This window comes from Sorex fumeus, unplaced genomic scaffold (genome assembly GCF_029834395.1).
Source record: "Sorex fumeus unplaced genomic scaffold, SorFum_2.1 ptg000042l, whole genome shotgun sequence".
NCBI classification, from domain to species: Eukaryota; Metazoa; Chordata; class Mammalia; order Eulipotyphla; family Soricidae; genus Sorex; species Sorex fumeus.
Window position 1 is genome coordinate 6,496,237 of NW_026606099.1, and position 24,959 is coordinate 6,521,195.

General features: G+C 44.3%; 1 protein-coding gene across 2 annotated transcripts in view; it reads left to right on the top strand.

The window, feature by feature from the left end:
* The window catches only part of DIP2B (disco interacting protein 2 homolog B), a 239,143-nt gene that overhangs the window by 195,751 nt on the left and 18,433 nt on the right, over window positions 1-24,959 (top strand). For both annotated transcript variants that reach the window (XM_056119950.1, XM_056119951.1), the window contains 10 exons: window positions 1,771-1,851; window positions 3,924-4,051; window positions 6,514-6,628; window positions 8,908-9,109; window positions 14,331-14,440; window positions 14,580-14,660; window positions 16,889-17,012; window positions 19,401-19,522; window positions 21,566-21,677; window positions 24,664-24,773. In XM_056119950.1, the coding sequence (XP_055975925.1) occupies window positions 1,771-1,851; window positions 3,924-4,051; window positions 6,514-6,628; window positions 8,908-9,109; window positions 14,331-14,440; window positions 14,580-14,660; window positions 16,889-17,012; window positions 19,401-19,522; window positions 21,566-21,677; window positions 24,664-24,773 (1,185 nt within the window). The remainder of the gene's footprint in view (window positions 1-1,770; window positions 1,852-3,923; window positions 4,052-6,513; window positions 6,629-8,907; window positions 9,110-14,330; window positions 14,441-14,579; window positions 14,661-16,888; window positions 17,013-19,400; window positions 19,523-21,565; window positions 21,678-24,663; window positions 24,774-24,959) is intronic.

Genomic DNA, 24,959 nt, shown 5'->3' on the forward strand with positions numbered 1-24,959 from the left:
CGTGGGATACAGTTACAAAGCTTTCATGTTTGAGTTTTGGTCATACAGTGATTATCCATCCCTCTACCAGTGCACATTTTCCACCACAATGCCCCCATTGTCCCCCCATAATCCCAACCCTCCCCTGCCTCTATGGCAGTCCCCCATGCTCTCTACATTTGCATGTCTTTAATTTGCATGCCTTTATTCTACAGCTAAGCGAGGCACTGGGAATCTCATTTGATGACCAAAGAAAACAGCTTTTGCATAGCCGACCTGGCACCACATACAGCTTTCAGCCCCGCCAGGACTGGTCCTAGGAATGAGCCCTCAGCACCTCTAGGTGTTGTCTCAAAATGTAAAAAAAAAAATTTTTCAACAGAAAGAAATCAAGCTTTAGGAAAGTTTAGGAGCCCACATTTCTAGTATAAGTAGCAAGGCAAGAAATTGAACTTATGTCTGATTCATAGACTTCCTCTATGAAGCTTTTATAGAGGTATATTATGGAGTTACGGTACAAAGGAAACTAGAATGACACTTTTTGTCCTGGGGCTGGGGAGGGCTGGCTCCACATGTACTCAGGGAGCCTGGGCACCACTTCCAGTGATAGTTGAGGCTCAGTGCTAGGGCCAAGGATGTGGTGCTGCTCAGGGACCTGGGGCGGGGCGGGGGGGCACACTCCTCAGTGCTGGGGGCTTCCAAGGTTATTTGCAGCAATGCTAGGGATCAAGCCAGATTTGTATGCATCAAAACATACCCCCGGGGACCTGAGCACTAGTACAGTGGGTAAGTTGCTTGCCTTGCAGGTAGCCGACCAGGTATCCCATGTGATCCCCCAAGGTGCACCAGGAGTAATCCCTGAGCATCACTTGGTGTGACCCAAAAAAACCATGCACCCCTGATAGGTGCTGTCTCCCTGGCCCTTGTAAAGGTTATCTTCTTTGGGGGAGGCGGAGTTGGGCCACACCAGCTATGATCAGCGGTTACTGCTGGCTCTGCCCTCAGAAAATACTCCTGGTGGTGCTTGAAAGACCATATGGGATGTCAGGGATCAAAACCAGGTAGGCCACACATAAGACAAATGTCCTACCTGCTGAACTATCGATCTGGCCTCTATAAGGGTTATCTCTTAGGGGGGTATGTTATAACTTTTTAATTTTTTTTATTATTATTATTGTTGATATTAATAACAATATGGGTGGTTCTTGGGAACTTTTCCCAGCTCTGTTCTTCAGGAGGTTACTCCTGTGCGCAGGAGACAGTGCTCGGGGGACCATGTAGTGCAGGGGATTCGATTGGGGTTGACCATATGCAAGGCAAATGCCTTAACCCTTGTACTGTCTCTTGGTCTGCGAAACATTGTTTTTTTGATTGTTTTTGGGGTTAGGGCGCTTTTGGGACACACATATCCCGTAGTGCTAGGGGGTACCAGCAGAGTATAGGGACTGTGAGGTGCTTGGAATCAAACCAGAAACCAGAATCAATCACATAAAGGACAGCATCTTTTTATTTATTTATTTATTTATTTTCTTTCTGGATCACACCCGGCAGTGCACAGGGGTTACTCCTGGTTCTGCACTCAGGAATCACTCCTGGCAGTGCTCAGGGGACCATATGGGATGCTGGGAATCAAACCTGGGTCATCTGCATGCAAGGCAAATGCCTTACCCGCTGTGCTATCTCTCCAGCCCCAAGGACAGCATCTTAACCCCCTGTACTATCTCTCCACGCCCCAGTATTCTTTCTTGAAAGGAAGAGCTAAGATTTTTTGCTCCTTTCCCCCTCCTTCAGGTGATTCCAGTGAATTCTGCAGGCTCTCCTGTTGGGGATGTGCCATTCATTCGTTCAGGTTTGCTTGGATTTGTTGGACCGGTAAGTGAGTCTTAATATTTGTTTTGATACAGCTCATTCAAATATTTGAAGTTCTGATTTCTCCAGGAGGACTAGAGGACATTTCACTTATATTTCAAGCAGTTCCAATAAAATGTCATAAAAAATGACTTAATGTTTATTCATTCCATAACCCATTCAAAAACTAAGACATACTTTTTTATTTTAAATATATATATATATATATTTTTTTTTAATGAATTTTTGTTTGTTTGTTTGTTTTTTGAGTGGGACCTCCCAGCAGTTTGGGGGCTCAAGGCCCTCAGCCCCCTCCCATTCAGTATTCAGCACACCAGTGCAGGCCTGACAGTTTGGTTGCTTGAGCCTTGCTGCTCAGGCCCAGTAGGGTCACCCAGGCTGTACCCAGCAGTGCAGGGAGTGGGGCGTGTGGTGCCAGGGGTTTGGCTCAGGACTCATGCGTCCTGTCCATCTGAGCTGTCTTCTCCACTGAAAAACTTTACCTTGCCATCTGTCTTTGATGAATATGTTTCAGTAAGTTAGAAGAAGACAGGAGGAGGCCAGAGTAGTCATACAGAGGTAGGGTGCTTGCCTTGTATGCAGCCAACCTGGGTTGGCTCTCCGGGACCCATATGGTCCCGTGAGCCCCTCCAGGAGCAACTCCTTGAGCACAGAACCAGAAGGAAGCCCTGAGTACTGCCCAAAAACGAACAAAAGAACAGAAAATAGTTACCTTCAATTGCCAAGGAAAGTGACAGTAAATAGTATGCACTACATTTTCATACACATCACCAACATTATACCATGTGTGATAGTAAATTATCTAAATAGAAACTTTAAAAAAAAAATGTAATTGTAGGCACTGGCTTTACAGAATTAGGACAGAGGGCCTGTTCTCCGACCACTCACTCAGTTAGCTTGATGAGCCAGTGATGCAGGCAGTAAGCCAGACCTTGGAGGGCTTCGTGTGGCACAATGGAAAGTTTGGATTTTATTTTCCAGGTAGGCCGTCGTTAACATAGTTAAGGCCATATGCCTCCACTCTTCACTGATGGCCCCTTACTCGCCACCTTTCTTCCTTACTTAACATCTTAAAATACAGAGGATGAGATGCTTGCCGTACCTGCTACAAACTTGATCAATCCCCAGCAGTGCATATGAATCTGAGGCACTGGCAGGAGTGTTCCCTGAGCGCAGAGCCAAGAGCCAGGTCTGGCCCTAAAACAAACGAATTTAATCTCTTCCTGACTTCATTATTCAGTGAACTACTGTTTTTCTCCACTGCATCCATTCAATGAATAGATACAGAAGAACAGCTAATACATAATCATTATTGGAGAAAGAAGCTAACTGTGTAGAATTCTAGCAGCTTTCTTTAAAATTCCTCCTTCAGAATATGAAGATTGGTAGCAGGTATGTGGCTCAGTGGTATCTTGCATGTGTGAGATCTGGGTTCAATCCCTGGCACTGAAAAAAAGAATTAAAAAAACAGAATAAATATGAGATGTTGCTGAGACAGCTGAAAGCACTGGAGCATAAGCCTGGCATGCTCAGAACCCCAGGTTTGGCCCCAGACACACCACATACACCACATAGCCTTATTCTCACCACTGAGTGTCTTCCTGGTGTCTCCAGCACTGCTGGAAGGCCTTCCAGGCAGCAGGGCCAGAGAGATTGTCCATAAGCAAGGTTCTTGCCTTGCATTTCACCAACCCCAGTTTAATCCCAGCACCACAATATAGGACTCGGAGTACCCACTGGTTGAGGCCCCAGAATCCAAAGCAACAATGAAACAGTAGGTATAGGACCAGAGAGATAGCTCAAAGGAACACATACAAATGGTCCAGGTTCAATCCCTGGCACAGGGTATACCCCCAGGCGGAGTCAGGAGTAGCCTCTGAGCAGCTGTGCGTGTGATTTAAAAGCAAATCAAACACATACTCACACATGTCTTTCATGTTGTAAGACCATCAATTGTGAGAGTTCATTGATACATGTCCAAGTGTGAAATACATTTTTAGGATCCATAAAATAGGGTATGGTCTTTTTTGCTATTTAGGTCATGGAAATCAAGGCAAATCACTTTTACCTTTCAGGGAAGCTTGGTATTTGTGGTTGGAAAAATGGATGGATTACTGATGGTTAGTGGCAGAAGACATAATGCTGATGACATTGTTGCTACTGGATTGGCTGTTGAATCGATAAAGACTGTTTATAGAGGAAGGTGAGTAGTACAAAATGCAAGTTATCACTCCCACTGGAACCTAAATATACTTTTATAAGCTGCTTTGAGTCATGTCTATAGAGTCTCTTTCCAACTGGCCACGTTATTTTGGTTAAGCAGAGCAGAAATAGAGCTTTGAATATTTATTTTTAAAATAGCTGGTTCTAGAGGCCAAAGCGATAGTACTGTGAGGAGGGTGTTTGTCTTGCATGTTGCCGACCCAGATTCTATCCCCAACGGCCCGCCAGTAGTGATCCTTTTTTTTTTTAATTTTTATTAATGTTAATTAATTAGGGCTGGAGCGATAGCACAGCGGGTAGGGTGTTCGCCTTACAAGTGGCCAACATGGCCGACCCGAGTTCGATTCCTCCGCCCCTCTCGGAGAGCCCGGCAAGCTACCGAGAGTATTTGATATGCCAGACACAGTAACAACAAAGTCTCCAATGGAGACGTTACTGGGCCCACTCGAGCAAATCGACGATCAACGGGAGGGCCTTTACCTTTACCTTACCTTTTATTAGTGAGACACCATGAGGTACAGTTGTAGACTTACAAATTTTTGTGCTTGGGTTTCAATTATACAGTGATCAAATACCCATCCCTCCACCAGTGCCCGTTTCCCACCACCACGGATCCCAGTATCCCTCCCACCCCCCCAGATCCCAGTATCCCTCCCACCCCCCCATCCCCCCCAATCCCACCCTGCCTTTGTGGCAGGGCAAACAGTAGTGATCCTTGAGCACAGCCAGGTATTCCCCCAAACAAACAAAAAATAAAATTTCTGTTCTTCTGCTGGAGTTGAAAGATGTAAGATATTGCCATTTTCTGTAGCAGTTTTAAATTAACTATTAAATCCTGGGGCTGGAGAGATAGCACAGCAGGTAGGGCATTTGCCTTGCACACGGCCAACCCAGGTTCGATTCCCAGCACCCCATATGGTCCCCTGAGCACCACCAGGAGTGACTCCTGAGTGCAGAGCCAGGAGTCACCCCTGTGCATCACCAGATGTGACCCAAAAAGCAAAAAAAAAAACCTAAATTAACTATTAAATCCTGAGAACTTAAAAATAAATTCTGAAATTTGAACTTAATTCCTTTCATAGAGAAGTAGTCCCGTTCAGATTAATTGAGATAGATGCTGCTCAGTAGAGTTTGCATCCAGGAACTAGTCCCCTTCCACTTCTCTACGTTACCACAGTATCACCGCACTATAGGACACAAACCATGGATGAGGTGATTCTCATACTTGCTTTCTTTTCTCTGCAATGCAAGGAAAGGTATTTGTAACTTACTTGAGGAGTCAGTGTCCTACTTGGTAGGTTATGTACATCTTTAAAGCCATCTTGGTGTCCCTTTAGTTTTAAGAAGAAAAGTTAAATAAACCAGTAGAGAAATAGCATTTCCTGGAAGACATAGCATTTTGTAGTTGGCGGAGTTTTCGGAGAGATGTCAGCTCCCCATGCTAGATTTGTCTGGCCATAGCATATCCACAGGGACTGGTCCCTGGTAGGTGCTCTCTGAAGGTCTGTGGGAGGCAGGAAGAGGGAGGGGAGGTGGGAGGAGAGATACCCGGAGAGTAACCATGTTTGGCTCTTTAGTGACTTTCTGCTCTTGCATGCATTCATTGAACAAATATTTATTGGGTGCCAACTGATTGCCACCATTCTGTAGATGATCCTGGTGTGGCAGTCAGCCAGAAAAACCAAGTGTCTGCCACCTTGAAGTTCACACGCTTCCCGGGAGAAGCAGACAGTGCCCATACAGTGAGGGAACTCCCTCCATGTGTGAAGAGCCTTGCGAACCAACACAGAGGGTGGTCTGGGAATGCCTCATCAGAGGTGGTGATTAAGCGGAGGCCTCACGCAGACCAGGTCCAGCCTGCAACATCCTCAGTGGCTGCCCTGGCCTGGGTCTGACCTCTCCCACAACTCCTGCTTCTGCACTGTGCTCCAGGCACACTGGCCTCTTGCTGTCCCTCAAACCTGCCAAGCTCGTTCCTTTTCGCTACTTCAGAACCGTTTTCTCTTTCCGCTCCTGCCCAGAAACCTCTCCTCGCAGATCTCTGCATGGCCATTGTCCTCACTGCACTCAGGTCTCCTGTGCAGGGCCGCCCTTAGATAGATACTTCACCCCTCGCACCCCTTCCCTTTATCCCCTGCCCCTCTGAGTTTCTCCCAGCTCACAAGACAACGTGACTTGCTTTCCTGTTCATTCATTCTGTCTCTCTGATACGCGGGCTCCGCAGACCTAGGGACTTTGTGTTACTTATGACTGTGTCCTCCACATTCCCAGCAGAAGTCCTAACACATGTTTTTGAGTCTTCATTTGAGTGGCAATGACTGGTGTTTTCTTTCCTAATTGCTCATTTCTGCGTAGTGTGGGGGTGTCTGTAATTCCAGGGGAGCATAGCAAATAGCCCCAGCTATGAAGGGGGTCCTGATGTGTTTGATCTGTCTCTCTTAGAATTGCTGTGTTTTCTGTGTCTGTGTTTTATGATGAGCGCATTGTGGTGGTTGCCGAACAAAGACCTGATGCCTCCGAAGAAGATAGTTTCCAGTGGATGAGCCGCGTGCTGCAGGTGAGGGCCCTCAGCTAGCTTTGTTCACAGCGTTGACAGCATCCATCCATCACTTAAGAACTATGGTTTTGTTTTGCTTTAAATGGACTAATTATGCTAACATACTTTTTTCTCAGTTACTACTCAGACGATGTTAGCAAAACCATTAAAAAACAGATAATTAATACCGTTTCATCCCGTGGGCCATATGGTTATTTTTTTCTGTCCAAGATGCGAAGAACAGCAGAATTAATTTGCCTCAAGAAATTTTCACTCTTTTTATATCAGAGTGTTTACTGTGTATAAAAATTCTCTGTCAAACACATCATTTACAGTAATCATTGTACTTGTCACATCTCTAATCTTATTATATATGTTAATGGTGCCTAAAATAAGAGATTTCCAGAAAACATTCAGATGTTCTTATTCCGATCAAGTGTTCCTGTAGGGAGTTAGAGATGCAGGTAAGGTGAACCATGAGAAAGGAGAAAGACTTGGGCTCTGTGTAAGTGCTCTGTTTTTAGAGGATAGAATGATGAAGATCCCCGGCTGGAGCTGTAGGAGAGCAGATAGGAAGTTTGCCTTGTATGCAGCCAAGTAGGGTTCAAACCCCAGCACCCCATTCGGTTCCTCAAGCCCACCAGGAGTGATCCCTGAGTGCAGAGCTGCAAGTAAGCCCTGAGCACAGCTGGGGGTACCCCCCACCCCCATAAAAAGACTACTGATGTGCCTAGTCTTCATTAAGAACCCTGGATCTAGATTCTTGGACTGGCTCTTGGTGGTTAAAAGCATGTTTCACATATCCAAGTCCCCGGATCTGCTCCCCAGAAGCCTTCCCACCCCCTTCTCCAAAGAGAAGAGAGAGAATCCTTGACTCGGAGTTCCAGTTCCACTCCTTGCAATTTATGTGCCTCTAGGTAAATTACTTAATCTTGCCAGCAGTGCTGGAACTGATTCTGGGGTGGCTATGAGTTTGGCAAGCACTTTAACCCCGATATTCTCTCTCCACCCCAGAGAGGCTCTTTCTTTCTTTAAGCAACGTTCCCTGCCTTGTCACTTTGCTTTATTTTTTCCCTCAGTATTTATCCCCATAGAAATACACTTACACATTTAAATCAGGCCAGGAAGATAGTAAATCGGATAAGGTTCCTGCCCTGCCTGTGACTGACCCTGGTTCAATTCCCAGCACCACATACAGTCCCCTGAACACCTCCGGAAGTGATTCCTGAGCACAGGAATCAGGAATAAGCCCCAAGCACCACCAGCTGAGACCCAAATTAACCCCCTCAACTCCCACCACCAAAAAATATGAGCATATTATATATAGCTAATGTTTTTGGATTTTTTTTATAGTTACAGTTTTTGGATTTTTTTTTTCACGAGCCACACCCAGCAGTGCTCAGTGGTCCCTATCTGGTGCTGGAGATGAGTGTCAGTTGGCTGTACAAAGCAGATGCCTTCACCCTGGAACTTTATGCCTGGCCTTTACATATTACACACAAACATCACGTTTATATATTATAAATACGTTATATTCTTATCACATTTTTTCTTGTATATATTCATCATTTGTTCCCTATAAGCCCCATGAAGGCCAGGCTTTTCTCTCTCTTTTTTCCTGCTCAGCCCCCCAAATCTGATAGCTTGTGCTAGCACGAAGACTCAGTACATGTCTGTCGGACAAATGGATGATCCCGAGGAAGTAGAGACTGTCTGCCATGGCAGAGTATGTTTTCAGAAGTGTTTCGTTGGCCAGAGAGATAATCCATGGCTTGAAGCACTTACCTCGAGTGCAGTCGATTCCAGATCAAGCCCCGGCATTGCATATGGTCTCCTGAGGCCTGCCAGGAGTGATCCCTGAACACAGATTCAGGTGAAAACCCTGAGTATGATCAGCGTGGCACTCCCCCCCCCCAAAAAAAAAATTAAACTTAAGTATATAGGAATTAAATGTGTACTAATCTTGTAAACCAAGTTCTTATAGGGCCAGGGAGATTATACAATGGGTAAGGTTCATTGCCTTGCACAGCTGACCAGTTTGATCCCCTGTACCACGTATGGTTCCCTGGCCAGCACCATTTCAGTATAATCTTATCCCTCCTCTACTAATTTGTGACATCACTGGAAGAATCAGATTACCTTTAGATATTTGGCATTTTCATTATCTTCCAGGTTATATATAGATTCGGTGAAGGGGGAGAGAAATTTAGTGAGAAAGGAAATTCATAGAGTTCAGTCATGGATTATGTCAAATGTAAGCAAACTAATCTCACTGATATTTTTTTCTGTGTTCTTTCTAGGCAATCGATAGCATTCATCAGGTGGGAGTTTACTGTCTTGCTTTGGTGCCTGCCAATACATTGCCAAAAACTCCACTAGGAGGGATTCATATATCTCAGACCAAACAGCTCTTTCTAGAGGGATCTCTACATCCTTGCAACATCCTCATGTGCCCACATACATGTGTGACCAATCTGCCAAAACCCAGACAAAAGCAACCAGGTAAATATGCTGACTTTGAAGATAAACAACATGAAAATTGGAGCTTCGGGGGCTAGAGCAGTAGGGTGTTTGCCTTGCATGCTGCCGACCTGGGTTCAATCCCCAGCATCTTATGTAGTCCCCTGAGCCCTACCAGAAGTCATCCCTGAACACAGAGCCAGGAGTAACCCCTAAGCATCTCTGAGTGGGGTCCCCAAACAAAAAATGCTATTTAAGAGATCTAGTAGATGCTGAAAATGATTTTTCCAGCCAGATTGCAATGACTTTTTTTTTTTTTAAATGATAAGATCCTATGTAAAAGAATCATTTCTAAACCTTTTCAGGCATATCCACCTGTCTGAGGAAAACCTCATATCTGGATTTCTGGATTATTTTTGCTTTTTTCTTTTTTTTCTTTTGCTTTTTGGGTCACTCCCAGTGGTTCTCAGGGGTTACTCCTGGCTTTGCACTCAGGAATTACTCCTGGTGCTGCTTGGTGAACCAACCATATGGGATGCCGGGGATCAAACCCAGGTTGGCCGTGTGCAAGGCAAACACTGTACCCGCTGTACTGTTGCTCCAGTTCCTGCTTTCCATTTTTATTGCTTGCTAATGATTAGTGAAAAGGCAATGATGTGGGAATAACTAAGAGGTTAGCATTTAAGAAGAATACAGGGGGCTGGAACAATAGCACTTGCCTTGCACGCAGCTGACCCGGTTTCGAATCCCAGCATCCCATATGGTCCCCCAAGCACCACTAGGAGTGATTCCTGAGTGCAGAGCCAGGAGTAACCCCTGAGCATCAGCTGGGTGTGACCCAAAAAGCAAAAAAAAAAAAAAAAAAATAGAAGAAGAATACAGGAGAGGCGTGGGTGTGGCCATGCCTTGCATGTGTGAGGCTTCGAGTTCATTTCCCAGCACTGCATGTGCTCCATCCCCTTGTATGGCCCCTATTCAGCAGAAGAAGGGATGGAAGAGTAAAGAGGTTGGAAAATAGAGGAAAAGGGAGATGAAAAATGTTAGTGTCCTAATTACGAAAAGCCCAGTGAGATGCCTATTAGAGCTGTCATGAATTATTATAACAAACAGAAATATGTCAGGATACAGGATTTAGAAAAATATCAATTGCTTAAACAAAATACAACTTAGTGCTAGAGAGATAGCTATAAGGCCTGAGTGCATGCCTTACAGTTGGAGGCCCAAGTTTAATCCCCAGCTCTGTCTGAATGCTCCAGCCTCCAGATGCTTTTATGGTCCCCTGTCCTAGCCCAGGATTATTCCCTGACAGCCACTAGATATGTCCCAAAATAACAAAGAATGAGATGCAAGTTTATTTAATTCTTTTCTCGGGGGTGGGATGTTTCCCAAGTGGTACTTTGGAGGCCTCGGGGCCCTCCCACAAACCAGGACAGAAGGTCAGACTGATTGAAGATGTGGTGCTTGCTCAGATCCTGCAGGGCTAGAGATGACACGGCCTGCCCTGATGGTACTCAGGAGTGCTCAGAGAGTGATACGATGCCAGGGTTTGAACTGGGGTCACCCTCATGCAAGGCATGTACTTTAACCCTCGTTCTATCTCCCCAGCCCCACACGTTTACCAGGTAGAAAAACATGCAGAACTAGACAATCCAAGGGTGAATGAAAGCTCCTCAGTCATTCTCTTTTTGTTCTGGCATTTATCAATCAACTACTGTCAGGGATATGCTGCATAGCATATAACCATGAAATTAGTGGCTTAACTTATTGAGTGGTCGTGTATCACTAATGACACACTTAAATATATTTTAAGTAACACAATGTAGCACCAGTGTCAACAAGCTACAGTAAGAAGCATTTGAAGGCTAGGAAATAGTACCGTTAGTGCTTTGCCTTGTACACGACTGTCCTGGGCTCAAGCACCACCAGGAGTAAACCTTGAGCACAGTCTAGTGTGACCCAAAAACCAAGAAGAGAAGAAAGGAAAAGAAAAAGGACATTTATGTGTTACTCATGGGATATGAATTTGCTGAGCCTGGCCAGGATTGGCTAGGATTGGCCGGGCTCCAGGCTGGAGCGTGGGTTCAGAACTGTCCCTTGTGTCTCTTCATCATGGAACTGGTCGCTACCTGAGCCATTTTCTCCTCAAGGCAGATGGCAGAAGCAAGGAAACAAGCCAAACCACGGTATATTTAGAGCTTCTGTTTGAGCCGCATCTCCTACATTTCATTGTCCAAAACAAGTCAGACTATGTCAAGGTCAGCGTCAGTGGAGGAGAGAATACTTCTCCCCTAAAATCACAGCATGGACACGGAGAAAAAGAAAGATTGTAAGAATTAAAGCATTCTGAGGCTGGAGAGACAGTACAGCAGGGAAGGCACTTGCTTTGCACACAGCTGACCTGGGTTCAATCCTGTGCGTTCCATGTGGTCCACCAAGCTCGCCAGGAATAATTCCTGAGCACAGAGCCAGGAATAACCCCTAAGCATCACCTGATGTCGCCCAAAAATCTTTATTAAAAGAAATCCCTGAGTACAGAGCCAGGAGTACACCCTGAGTATTGATGGGTGTCGCCCCCCCCATTTTTTTTAATTCTAGAATTCCACATATTACTTTTATATATTATTCTATCATAGTAAGGAATATTGTCTTTACTTCAGATATTTGCCCAACCAATAGCAGTTCTGTTATTTAGGAAAATGAGAATAAATAAGAAATTGAAAACTAGCAGTCTGCCTCGGAAATTTACAGAGTTTTGTGGAGGAATTAAAGAAGCCTATATACAGAAACAGCAAATGTCAGTAATGATCTTCCTAGGTATCATGACTTTGTTATTTTTCACTGTGACATGGTCTCAATAAATGCATATAGAATGCAGAAAATTGTTGCCAAATTTTTTTGGTGGGAGGTACACCTGGTGATATTTATGGGTTATTCCTGGCTCTGCACTAAGGAATTACTTCTGGCAGTAAGTACTCAGGGGACCATATGGATGCTGGGGAACAAACCTAGGTCCGTCTCATGCAAAGCAAGAGCCCTACCCACTGTACTGTCACTCCACCCCCACTGAATTATTTCTGTTGTTTTAAAGTACCTGAAAATTTTTTTCTTTAAAACATAATGCCTTGGGGCTGGAGCAATAGCACAGCAGGTAGGGCATTTGCCTTGCACGCGGCCAACCCGGGTTCGATTCCCAGCATCCCATATGGTCCCCTGAGCACCGACAGGGGTAATTCCTGAGTGCAGAGCCAGGAGGAACCCCTGTGCATCGCCGGGCATGACCCAAAAGCAAAAATAAATAAATAAATAAAACATAATGCCTTTATTGATTTTACTGTGAATCGAGGATTGTGTCCCAACCTATAAAAACGGTTATTTCTAACTTGATATGTCTACATATGTAGTTTCTTAGGATGGAATTTTGCAATTCCTTAATACTGCAGCCAATACTTTCTAGACTGAAAATGTTCAGCAATCACTGTTAGAGGACTGTACCCTTTTTTGCTACTCCCAACTCAGTGCTCAGGGATTGCTGTCTGTGGCAGTCAGGGACTATGGGGTTCCCAGGACAGAACTGGAACCCAGGCCTTCCACACCAACCTTTTGTGCCATCACCTGGCCCTGATTTTTCATTTTCCAACTTTTTATTTTCAAAGAGTTTTATTTTTTTTTGGGTCACACCCGGCGATGCACAGGGGTTCCTCCTGGCTCTGCACTCAGGAATTACCCTTGCAGTGCTCAGGGGACCATATGGGATGCTGGGAATTGAACCCGGGTCGGCTGCATGCAAGGCAAACGCCCTACCCGCTGTGCTATCTCTCCAGCCCCTTTCAAAGAGTTTTTAACAGTTGCCAAATCATGTAAGAATTCCTATATGTCATTTTTCCATCTTCCTCAAATACTTGAAAATGTGATTTAAATTATATTTTACCGTCTTTCTTAATGCACTCAGGATCAACAGATTTGGGGCAGTAAAAGAAATTTAACACTAATCCAACTGTAGCATTATTCAAAACTCAGCTGGAAATAAGTTTTGCTTCCTTTTCACTATCTTGAACAGACACAGTTGAGTCTTAATCTGTCACTGACCACTAAGAAAGGCACCCAAACATTTTTTTTTCCATGAGAGCAGCAAGTTCCCCTTTTGATTGTCAAGTGATAAATAACCCTACCAGAGAGTTATAAGAATAGCATAGTGAACACAACTCTGCCTTCCCTAGATTTATTATATGTTTACATTTAAACTGCCCTGTGTACAGAAATGGCAGACATCATAACGTGATGTATATGTTACATCAACAGATAGCCAAAAAACAGAACAGACTCTTGAACTCTTTCTAATCACTATAATGCCATTATCCTAGTAAGAAATGTAATCTAATATAATGGTGTAAACTAAAATAGTCTATATATTGAGATTTTTCCACTTGTTTATTATACCTGATTATATACATATTTTTTTAATTAATTTTATTGAATCACCGTGAGATAGTTACAAGCTTTCATGTTTGGGTTACAATCACACAATGATCAAATACCCATCCCTCCACCACAGTGCTCATTCCCCAATATACCTGATTATATTTCTAATAAAATCAAGGTCATGCAATCAGGATCATGCATTGTGTTTGTCATGTTTATATAAGAGATGTCAGCCCTATTTTGTTTTAAAACCACCATCATTTGTGAGGATTCCAGATACTTTAATAGACTGCTCCACAATCTAGCTGTGATTTTTCACTTTAATCGAAGCTCTTATGATATTCTTGATAGACTTATTCTGTCCCTGTAGAGAGCATATTTCTGTTAAGACCAAATACTCTTTACTGCGAAGTTCATTTTAGGATGGTTTTATCATTGCAATAGATCAAATTCTTTATCAGTAGGAACCAATGCAACCAACTGTCACTTTCTCCTAGTGAAAATTGCTCTCTACTCAAGCTACAGGAATCCATCTGTTCCCTCACCTTTTTCCTTGAAACCCCTCTCCCTCTCCTGTGATCTATTTTGTTTGGTTATTGTTTTTTACTTATTTTTTATTAATACATTTCCTGCTACCTGACATGATATGTGTGGGCACTGACCGGTTGTCTTTCCCATTGGAATATAAGTTGTTTATCTTGTCTACTGCCGTGTTCCTGGTGCCTCGAAGAGTGTTCTGTGTTGAAAGCACGTTTGAACCTGTTTTGGCCTGTCTCGAATGCTTTTGTGGCTGCCTAGCTTCAAGTGCCATTTCCCAGAAGATCATCTTTGCCTTTCCTTACAGGTGTAGGCCCTGCTTCTGTACTGGTTGGGAATCTGGTTGCTGGAAAACGCATAGCCCAAGCTGCTGGAAGGGATCTTGGGCAAATTGAAGAGAATGATTTAGTGAGGAAGGTAAGTGTTCCTGAGGGTTGATTTTTAGAGACCTGAAGGACAGAACTGAGACTTCAGATGGCGAATGGGAACTGCATTATCCATAACTTTCGGATGCTACTGACCTTGATTCTTTTTTCTTTCTGCTTTATGATTTTAGCATCAGTTTCTGGCAGAAATTTTACAGTGGCGAGCCCAGGCAACTCCTGAACATGTACTTTTCATGCTGTTAAATGCCAAGGTATTGAATTTTCGGTTGTAACGCTAGATCAGCTAAATACTGTAGGAATATTGTAGGCATTCTTAATCGTTTTATTTCATCGGGAAATTTCTTTTGCCAACTCTGAAGAGCTATTGCTTTCTTTTGATTTTCAAGAGAAAAATGTGCTGTCATCTTAGGGTTGAAAGGAGAACTCCTGGAGTTGTATTTAATACCATCTCTTTTTGTGTTAAATTCAAGTTATCTGTGTTCTGTTCTGAATGACCCATGAGCTTGACAGTACTATTATAGTTTAATAGATGCATAGAATGTGTTATGTCACATAGTTCTGTCTTCGATTTATCAATTTCACCTTTTTTGTTTCTACCAGGAAGAAAATGTCAGGCATTTATTTATGGGTTTAATGAACATATTTTCACCAGGGTTATTTTTAGTACACGTTTAATGAATTTTGCTAAGAGATGAAAAGCAAATTAAAAATTATTTGAATATGTCAGCAATTGTTTCTTAACGAATGGTTCACCAGAACATTTTATCTAGAAAAAATCATACATTTTTTTGACATTATAAATTTTATTTCTATGTTCCCTTCTCCTCCCACTGTTGTTACTGTTGCTGGTGTAATGGGGCCTCACCCTTGCATATGCAATACTCCTCTCGTGTATCTTTGGCTTGTAGGGCAGGCTGAGTGTAACTGTGCTCACACATCTGCTCACTGGGGCTGCGCTGGCTGCAGTACTCACACATCTTTTGTTTTTTGTTTTTTTGTTTTTTTGTTTTTTGTCACACCCGTGATGCACAGGGGTTAATCCTGGCTCGTGCCCTCAGGAATTACTTCTGGCGGTGCACGGGGAACCATATGGGATGCTGGGGATCGAACCCGGGTCAGCCGTGTGCAAGGCAAACGCTCTCCCCGCTGTGCTATTGCTCCAGCCCCTCACACATCCTTTTAGTGGGGTCACACACACTGGCTTTGTAGTGCGGACAGTCACCTGTGCCTTTGGAAACTCAGACAGCAAAGTTGTCAGATGCAGAAGCAGGTCATGCTTGTTGCACCAGGGTTCAGATTCACAGCCTCCACTTGCGAGGCCATTGAGTGTTTTCTAAAGGCAGTCGGGGACCAGTACTGACTGGCATCTAACAAGTGCTTAGCTTTGCCTCCACGAGACTCTGGTTCCCTCTCTCTCCCTCTTCCTCCTCTGTCCCCTCACGCCTTCTAAGAATTTCTGCAGTGATAGAACCAAAGGGTCTGTGCCATGGGAAGAGAAGGTTGGGTGAGAACCACATGGGGGGGCTCTGGATTTTGCAGTAGTCATTTCCTGTCATACCTGGTGACACAGATATTTGCTTTACAGTTTCTCATGAAGCTGCGCACTTAGTTTGAAGGACTTTTTATTTGTGCTGTATTTTTATGTGTGTTAGATTTTACAAGGGGAAACTGAGACTCGGGAGAGAATACTTGGAAGCCCTGCAGGAGAAACTATTCTCGGGGTCTGGACCAGTTGGGCAGCACCAGTCATTTTATTAGCTAACTGCCTGGGATTTACTCGTCCTACTTTGTCCACAACTTTGCTGTTAGATGGCTACTAGAGTGTGCGGGGCTAAAACTGTCCATGTGAGAATAGGCCCAGGCCATAGGCCCGATCCCGCTTTGCCTTCATTTTCCTCCTATTCTTATCCCTTTATTCTTTCATTTGTTTTGTTTTCAAACCCAGTGGTCCTCAGGTGTGCTGCTTGGTCCTCAGAGAACCAAGTGGTGTCAGGGATCAAACCTGGGCTTTCAGCATGCAAGGTATACTGCACTCCAAGCATTGAGTTGTCTCTGCAGCCTGACTTGTTTCCTTCTTTAAATAAAAAATCCCCATCTGATTTTAAAACTGACCAACATATGTATGCTTGTAAGTACCTTTGGCTATTGACAAAGAAAACACTACACATCTTGTGTTCTAAGAGAATTTTCACTGGAATTGGTGGCTTGCTAAAATACGATATGCCATCACACAAGCCTTTTGACTATTGACTACACTTGTTCCTTGATTTATTTTTTGGTATGTTTGCTTTGTTTTGGCTGTGCTCAGGTGTCACTCCTGGCTTGGAGCTCAGGGGGGCTCCTTCCTGCCCCCCAAGGCATAGGGGATCATGTGGTGCCAGGAATTGAACTGGGGACTTTGTCTTGCAAAGCATGTTGCTTCACCCTGTTTTATTTCTTTACTGAGCTTTGACCTGCTCACACTTCCTTCTGCCTAAAGGGAACTACTGTGTGCACAGCCAGCTGCCTTCACCTTCACAAGCGAGCAGAGCGGATAGCATCAGTGCTCAGTGATAAAGGACATCTGAATGCTGGGGACAATGTGGTGTTGCTCTATCCACCTGGTAAGTATTGGGTTGTCGATGGGACTTACGCTCAGTTATCAGAGTGAAGACAGGAAGTCTGTTTGCTGTATGCTCCCCAGCCCTGGGCGACTATACACAGGGGCAGTACAAACCACCCCACCTCCACTACCCCACCCTCACCAACTGCACAGTGCCAGGGCTCTGCTCGAAGCCTGGTTGCTAAATTTACTTTTATTGTTTCCACCGTCTAGCATACTTTTTGACTCTGGGGTAAATATTGAATGAATACAGATTTTCTGACTTTTGGAAACCCTCAAAAAAGACATATTGTCCCTGGGAGTACTCAGGAATGGGACTATTTTCCCAGTTCCCAGAAATAAGTTGGGCATGATCTCCTTTGGCTCTCTGTTATTTAATACGTGACAGTCATTCCTGCTCACATCCTCTGTGGTCTAATTTAGTTCCGTGACCTTCTTAATAAGATGGACTCAAAATTATTTGATAATCACTTGATGTAAATATTTAACATTTCTTTAGCCACCTCTTACTTCCTTTATTTTGCTCTGTGTGTCTGTGATGGATGCTGTTTAAGTATGTGGGTGCTAAGATGTTTTGGGTTTTTTGTTGGGTGATTTTTTTTTTGCTAAGATGTTTTAGATGTTCATCTAGTTAAGGAATTCCTCTGCAATCTCACAGAAGTGAGATTATCTTCCATTCACTAGTTGATGCTGGGGAAAGGAGGGCTCCTGAGGAGACTCTGTCTGCCATAAGACCTGATGTATAGTCAGTCCAGCTTTACTTCTTTATTGTATTTATTTATTTATCTATTGTCTTTTGGGTCACACCCGGCAATGCACAGGGGTCACTCCTGGCTCTTCACTCAGGAATTATTCCTGGCAGTGCTCAGGGGACCCTATGGGATGTTGGGAATCGAACCCGGGTCGGCCGCTTGCAAGGCAAACGCCCTACCCGCTGTGCTATCACTCCAGCCCCAGCTTTACTTCTTTAAAACTGACACATGCTGAGGGTGCACCATCCAGAGTATCAAGAAGACTTTCCACATAGTGGTCTTGTTGGTGTTTAAAGAAGACTCGGGGCTGGAGAGATAGCACAGCGGGTAGGGTGTTTGCCTTGCACGTGGCAGACCTGGGTTCGGTTCCCAGCATCCCATACGGTCCCCCGAGCACTGCCAGGAGTAATTCCTGAGTGCAGAGCCAGGAGTAACCCCTGCATTGCCGGGTGTGGCCCAAAAAGAAAAAAGAAAAAGAAAACTCAGGCGTTACTCATCTTTCCTTTCATCCATTCTTTTTTGTCTGTCTTGTTTCGGGCCACACTCAGAGTTGCTCAGGGGTTATTCCTGGCTCTGTGCTCAGAAATTACTCCTGGCAGTGCTTGGGGGATCATATGGGGTGCTGAAGATAGAACCAGGGTCAGCCTTACCCACTGTACTATCACTCTTGCTCCTTCCCCATTTCTTTTGTTTTCCAGATTTTTATCCCAATTTTCTGCAGTTATCTCTCCACGTAGATCAGGTTTTTTTGAGTTCACTCCCCAGTGCAGCAGCAACTTTAAAAAGAGTCGTTTGACTTTTGAATTCCCTTCTTATTCATTCATGTCTGTCTGAGAGGGACTCAAACCTAGGGCCTTGACAAATGCAAGATAAATTCTTGTTGTTAAGCCACATCCCTGACCCTTCTCTGTTTTTTGTTTGTTTGGGGCCACTCCGAATAGTACTCGGGAGTTACTCCTGGCTCTGCATTCCGGGGTTACTCCTGGTGGTGCTTAGGGGAGCACATGAGATGCCAGGGATTGAACTCAGGTCAGCTGCCTGCAAGGCAAGTGCCCTGCCTGCTGTACTATCACTCTGGCCCATATTTTTTTAAAGTTGTTTTATATGCTTCTTAACTATTTTTTTTCCTTTATTCCTTGTGAAAATGTTTTTTTTCTCTGACCGGGGAAGTGACTTAAAGGGCCAACATACACACTTTGCATGTGAGATTCCTTGGTTCTATCCCTGAAAACACACGGTCCCTTTAGCTTGAAGCCAGGAGTAGCACTGAATCACAAGAGTTGTCCCTGGTTTAGAGCAGGTATGGTTTAAGACCAAAGTAAAAACGAGAAATTACTTTTGTGACATAGGAGTGGAGAGTTTTTGACACTTTGGTGTGATTGTAAGCACACTGACTTTTTACACCCAGAACGTTGACATTATTGTCATCTTTTTTTCCTCAGTAATAAAAAAAAATATTTCTAGTATCTGTTAAACTATGGTATAAATTATGGTACATAATATATGGTGTAAATATCCTATAAATTGTGGTATTAAAATATGGTATAAGCATCCTGTCTTACGCGTGATTTAATAAGCCGGTTTTAGAGGGTCTGCCTCTTGTTTCTAGACAACAGCTAAGTGCTTCTGTCTTACAGGCATCGAGTTAATCACTGCGTTCTATGGCTGCCTGTACGCGGGCTGCATCCCCGTGACTGTGCGACCTCCGCATGCTCAGAACCTCACAGCCACGTTGCCCACTGTCCGCATGATTGTCGATGTAAGTGCTGAGTAATGCTTACCTTGTTTTCTTTTTCTTTCTCCGTTTTGTTTGCTTGTGGGGGGGCCACACCTGGTGATGCTCAGGGGTTGTTATTCCTGGCTCTGCACTCGGGAATCACTCCTGACAGTGTTTGGGGGGCCAGATGGGATGCCGGGGATTGAGCCAGGTGGGACACATAGAAGGCAAGTGCCCGACGTGATGTACTATCTCTCCAGTCCTTCTTGCTTAGTTTTCATCTCCAAAACACCCAGATTCAGGGCTGGAGAAGCAGTACGATGGGAAAGGCACTTGCCCTGCACACTGCTGATCCTAGTTTCATTCTTGACTCACCATCTGGTCTCCTGAGCACAGAGCCAGCAGTAAGTCCTGATCATCAACACCACCTCCCCAAATAAGTGAAACAAAGCCCAGGCTCAGATTTCTAAGGATCCTTACTAATTTTTCAGTTTCATAGTTTCATTGAGTTGGGGAGATAGTTCTGCCTCCCAGACTCCCTCCTTTTCCTTAGTGTCACCCAAGTGGTCATTGGGAAGACACAGAATCGTGTGCATTTATCATGAACAGTGAAATTGTCATTACTAATTTTCTACAAGTCTCCCTCCTGTTAAAAACATTTCTAATGTTTGCTGGAGGGATCATGCTGATATTAAGGCATTCACCTTGCATCTTTCCCACCCTGCTTCTATCCCTGGCCCCATGTATGGTCCTCCAAGCATCACCAGGGATAACTGCCGGGTGTGGCCCAAACCTTACCACCACGGGTGGGGGGAGCAGTTTTCTAAAATTTCTTGACAGGGGTCGGAGTGATAGTACAGTAGGTAGGGCATTTGCCTTGCACGCAGCTGAACCCAGGTTCAATCCCTGGCATCCCGTATGGTCCTCCAACACTGCCAGGAGTAATCCCTGAGCTGTACGGGGTTTGACCCAAGGGGAAAAAAAAAGAAAAAAGAAATAAATAAAACTTCTTTACACAGTAACCAAAGTTTCTAACTAACTCCTATATAATATTCCTATATAATATTTTTTGTTTGTTTTTCTTTGGGACCACACCTGGCATGCTGCAGGACTACTTGTGACTCAGTCATCTAGAATCATTCCGTGATGTACTTAATGTAAAGGCCATGTTGTACTGGGGGTAGAACCAGGCCTCCTGCATGCTAAGCGTGTGCTCACCCCATAATGCTGTCTCACTGGCCCAACCAAAGTCCCCAGTAATAGGTCATTTTGATTTTCATTAGTTTTTACAAATTCATTTGCAGGCATTGAGTGATAATGTTGTTACCTAAGTTTTATTCTAGACTTGAAGTTTTTATAGATTAGAACTGAAAAAAAAATAAGGCGTCTATATTGCTTCATTCTAATATACTATATATGTGAAGGATTCCAAAATTCTTATATTTGTAACATTTGTTTCTCTAAGAATTAATGCTATGTCTGCATAAAAATCATGTTTCACATAAAAATCATGTTCATAGTAGACAATTTTATTACAAAGTTCAGTTCCACAAAATGCCCTTTTTTTTGTAGGCCAGAGTATCCTGGAGGGGGGGGGGGGGTTTCTTCCCTGGGCCGCAATTAGTGAGGAGTTTGGTCACTTGTAATTCTGTATGCAAGTGATCGGAAAGCCAGTTTCTGCAAGACCCACACTTCCTCGCATTTAGGATTTGTTCTAGTCTAGGTTTGGTAAGCTTCACCGTTCACTGGACTGTTGTCTAACTCCTAGGAGATGAGCATCTGGCCCTCACAGTCCTGAGCATTGCTGATTCTGTTCTTCTTTTGGAGTGGTCTTCATGAAATAGGAAGATTGAATATTTGAGATCACTCTTCAAAACAGTCGCTTGGGCTGTGAACTAGTCCTTCACTCTGAAGTGTTGTACATTCCCACGAGGAAGGTCGGAAAGGTCTAGCTCTTTTGGCCTACCTGAGTTCTTCAGAGAACCGCTTCGCCTGCACACTGGGCCACGGTAGCGGCAGCCAGAGCCTGTGGTGCTGTACGGGGCTAAGCCACGTGGTGCTTATTTCTGTTTGTCTGTCTTCTAGGTCAGCAAAGCAGCCTGCATTCTCACCACTCAGACCCTAATGAGGTTACTGAGGTCTCGAGAAGCAGCGGCAGCTGTGGACGTGAAAACCTGGCCCACCATCATTGACACAGGTGAAAGGGTGACTTCTCATAGTTAAGGAAGCAAGAACTCCCTGCAATTTCCTAGATTTTGTGCCAGAGATTACTCATTCTTAGGTCTTCATACATTCCACATGCTGAGACAGATGCAAGAACAGGCAAAGTGTATTCTCCAGCCTGCTGATGTTACCAAAGGGTCAGGGTACTGCAAAGGCCAGGTCCAAAGACGGATAGCCCAGGATACTGAGAATTCTAGAAACATTGTTTTGGGGGTGGGCACAACTGACTCTGAGCTTAAAAGTCATTCCTGGCAGTATTTTGGGTTACATGTGGTATCTGGGATCAAACTGGGATTGGCTACATTGTACTGTACTCTCTCTCCAACCCTGGAAACAAATGTTCTTGGTGTTACTTTCTACCTCCTGGAACAGTAGCTAGCTAGGCCAGTTGCTAGGTGTTTTTGCCTAATGTGACCGTGTATATGCAGCACCGATTGAAAGTGCCGAGACACTCTGGTCTGTTGTTTCCCATACATAATATGGTTGAGATAAATATTGGACTTGAAGTCAGAAGAACAGTTCTAGTTCAAGTGTCAGCAGTTACTGACACTATATTTGTCTGGGATTACCTACCACTTACCTCACCCACAGATTCATTAAGATCAAGCACACATAATATGGAAGAACTTTGATATCCCATCAAGTACATTAATTTTGTTCATTTTTTTAAGTGCAGGAGTGTTTTAGATGATAAACATTAGAAAGAATAAGGCATAGGGATATCTAGTGAGTCATGACATAAGAAAGGGATCTTAGACTCTGAAGACGGGGCTTTTGTGGGGGGTGGGGTTGTTTTGTTTTGGGGCTACACCCAGTGGTGCTCAGGGCTTACTCCTGGTTTTGTACCCAGGATCATTCCTGGAGGGGTTCCGGGGACCACGGGGGCCTGGGCATTGAATCCAGGTGAGCTGGATCCAGGTGGGTTGTGCAAAGCAAGTGCACAACCCACTGTACTATTGCCCTGGTCCTAGAAGATGGGCTTTAAATCCTCATACCTTTTATTCTGAGCATCCCTATTAATTTGGACTAAACAATAAAATGGAGGCTTGTGATAACTGCTTTGTAGGATTGTAAAGTTTAAACGATATAATGTAAAGCAATCATGTTTGGTCTATAGACTACTTTTAGCATGCTTCTCCCACCCTGGGAGGGTCCTCACAACCCCCTTCATTTGGTGCTCTCTTCTCTATCTGAGCTTCCTTTTCACCTAGCACATGTGGCTGGCCTTCAAGTCGTGGAGCAAAATTCCTGGTACTAATCTCAGCCATTTTTGGGTGTTAGTCTCCCGTTTTGTTGCTTTATGTTCCCCAGATGAATGCAATCTTTCTGTGTCTATCCTGCTCTTTCTGACTCATTTCGCTTAACATGATACTTTCCATGTAGTACCACTTGTATGTAAATTTCATGACTTCATCTTTTCTAACAGCTGCATAGTACTCCATTGTGTAGATGTACCAAAGTTTCTTTAACCAGTCATCTGTTCTCGGGCACTCGGGTTTTTTCCAGATTCTGGCTATTGTAAAGAGTGCTGCAATGAACAAACAATTGCAGATGTCACTTCGACTATACCTTTTTGCCTCTCTGGGATATAGCCAGCTATATTCTTTACATTCTGGCTTCTACATATTTAAAATGCAGATTTGGGGCAATGAATAAAACAAAGGAAAATAATTTCCATTTCTAAATTGTTGTTCTTAAAAACTATCACTACTAGAGGCTGGAGCGATAGCACAGCGGGTAGGGCGTTTGCCTGGCATGTGTTTGGCCTCAGTTCAGTCTCCAGCACCATATGTGGTCCCTAGAGCACTGCAGGGTATGTCCCAAGGCCTCCTGTCAGAAAGAAAGAAAGGGAGGGAGGGAGGGAGGGAGGAAGGAAGGAAGGAAGGAAGGAAGGAAGGAAGGAAGGAAGGAAAGAAAGAAAGACTGTCCCAATTTTTTCTTACTGGTTTTTTGTTTGTTTTGGGTTGTTTTTTTTTCCTCATTTTAGTGGCCTCATCCACTGTTGCCCGAGGACTATGCAGTGCTGGAGGTTGAGCCCCGCCCTCCCACGTGTGAAGCGTGTGCTCCAGCCCTTTGGGTCCTCTCCCTCACCCAACACTGTCCACCTTTCACAGCAGTTTGTGATTAATGTAGCATGCAAATAACTATAAGTAGTGTAGTTTAGCTTGAAACCAGCATGATGACAACTGAACCTCTTTTAGCATTTCGAGCTGTTTTTAAAAGTGCTTTCTGTGAGGCCCCAGAGGAGTAGCTCAGCAGCTTAGCACATAGGCCTTGCAAACGGAAGGTCCTGGATTCAGATCCCTGGTGTCCCAGATGGGTGAGTGTGATCCAGGCAGCTCCGGTCTTTGGGCCTCGCAGCTACTCTGCCACCTGCAGTCCCTGGTACAGCAAGTGATTTCTGGCCACACAGCAGTCAGGTGTGTGTAAACACCACAGAGAGGCACAAACTGGCAGATGTGCACAATCAAAGGAGCACGGACCTCAGTGAGCACCACAGCCGGGCTTGTGTGCAATACCCAGCCATCACAGCAACATCAACAGTGAATCAAAGGGGAGGAATTTTTTTTTAATGCTGTATTTGAACTACTGCCTAACAGTTACATAAGGGTGGTAGTGTTCTTACTTAGAGATAAGGAAGCAGGTTTAACTCCAAGGTCGCATGACTGAGAAATGACTGGGCTGGGATCTGAACATGTCATCTGTTTCCTCCGCCTATACTGTCCACTGCTGTTTATTCACTAACATTCCAGTAGACGTGTTTACCTGATGTCAATTTAATTCTTTGCATTATCTAGTGGTGACAGTGACATAAGAGAGCTGCTTGGTTAGCTAAGCCCTAGCAAAGCCAAGAAGCTAAATTTGGCCATGGCAAAGCCCCGGAAACTAGCTGAAGAGTTGCAACACTTTTCAGGTTGCAGCATGTCTAACTGACACTGTGTTTTCTCTTCTCATTGCAGATGATTTACCCAGGAAAAGGTTACCTCAGCTGTATAAACCTCCCACTCCTGAGATGTTGGCATACCTTGATTTCAGTGTCTCCACCACAGGCATGCTCACAGGAGTAAAGGTAGAGTGGGCTGGATATGTTCACTCCGCACTGCATGCTGGGAAAATGCCAGGTCTGCAAAAAATAGACATGACCACTGCTCTGCGGACTTCCAGTGCGGAAGCCAACCAGCTGTACCACTGAGTAGTAGGTGGGGGATCAAGGGCCCTGCTATATTTAACTGAAAGCATTGACTCTTCCAGAGTC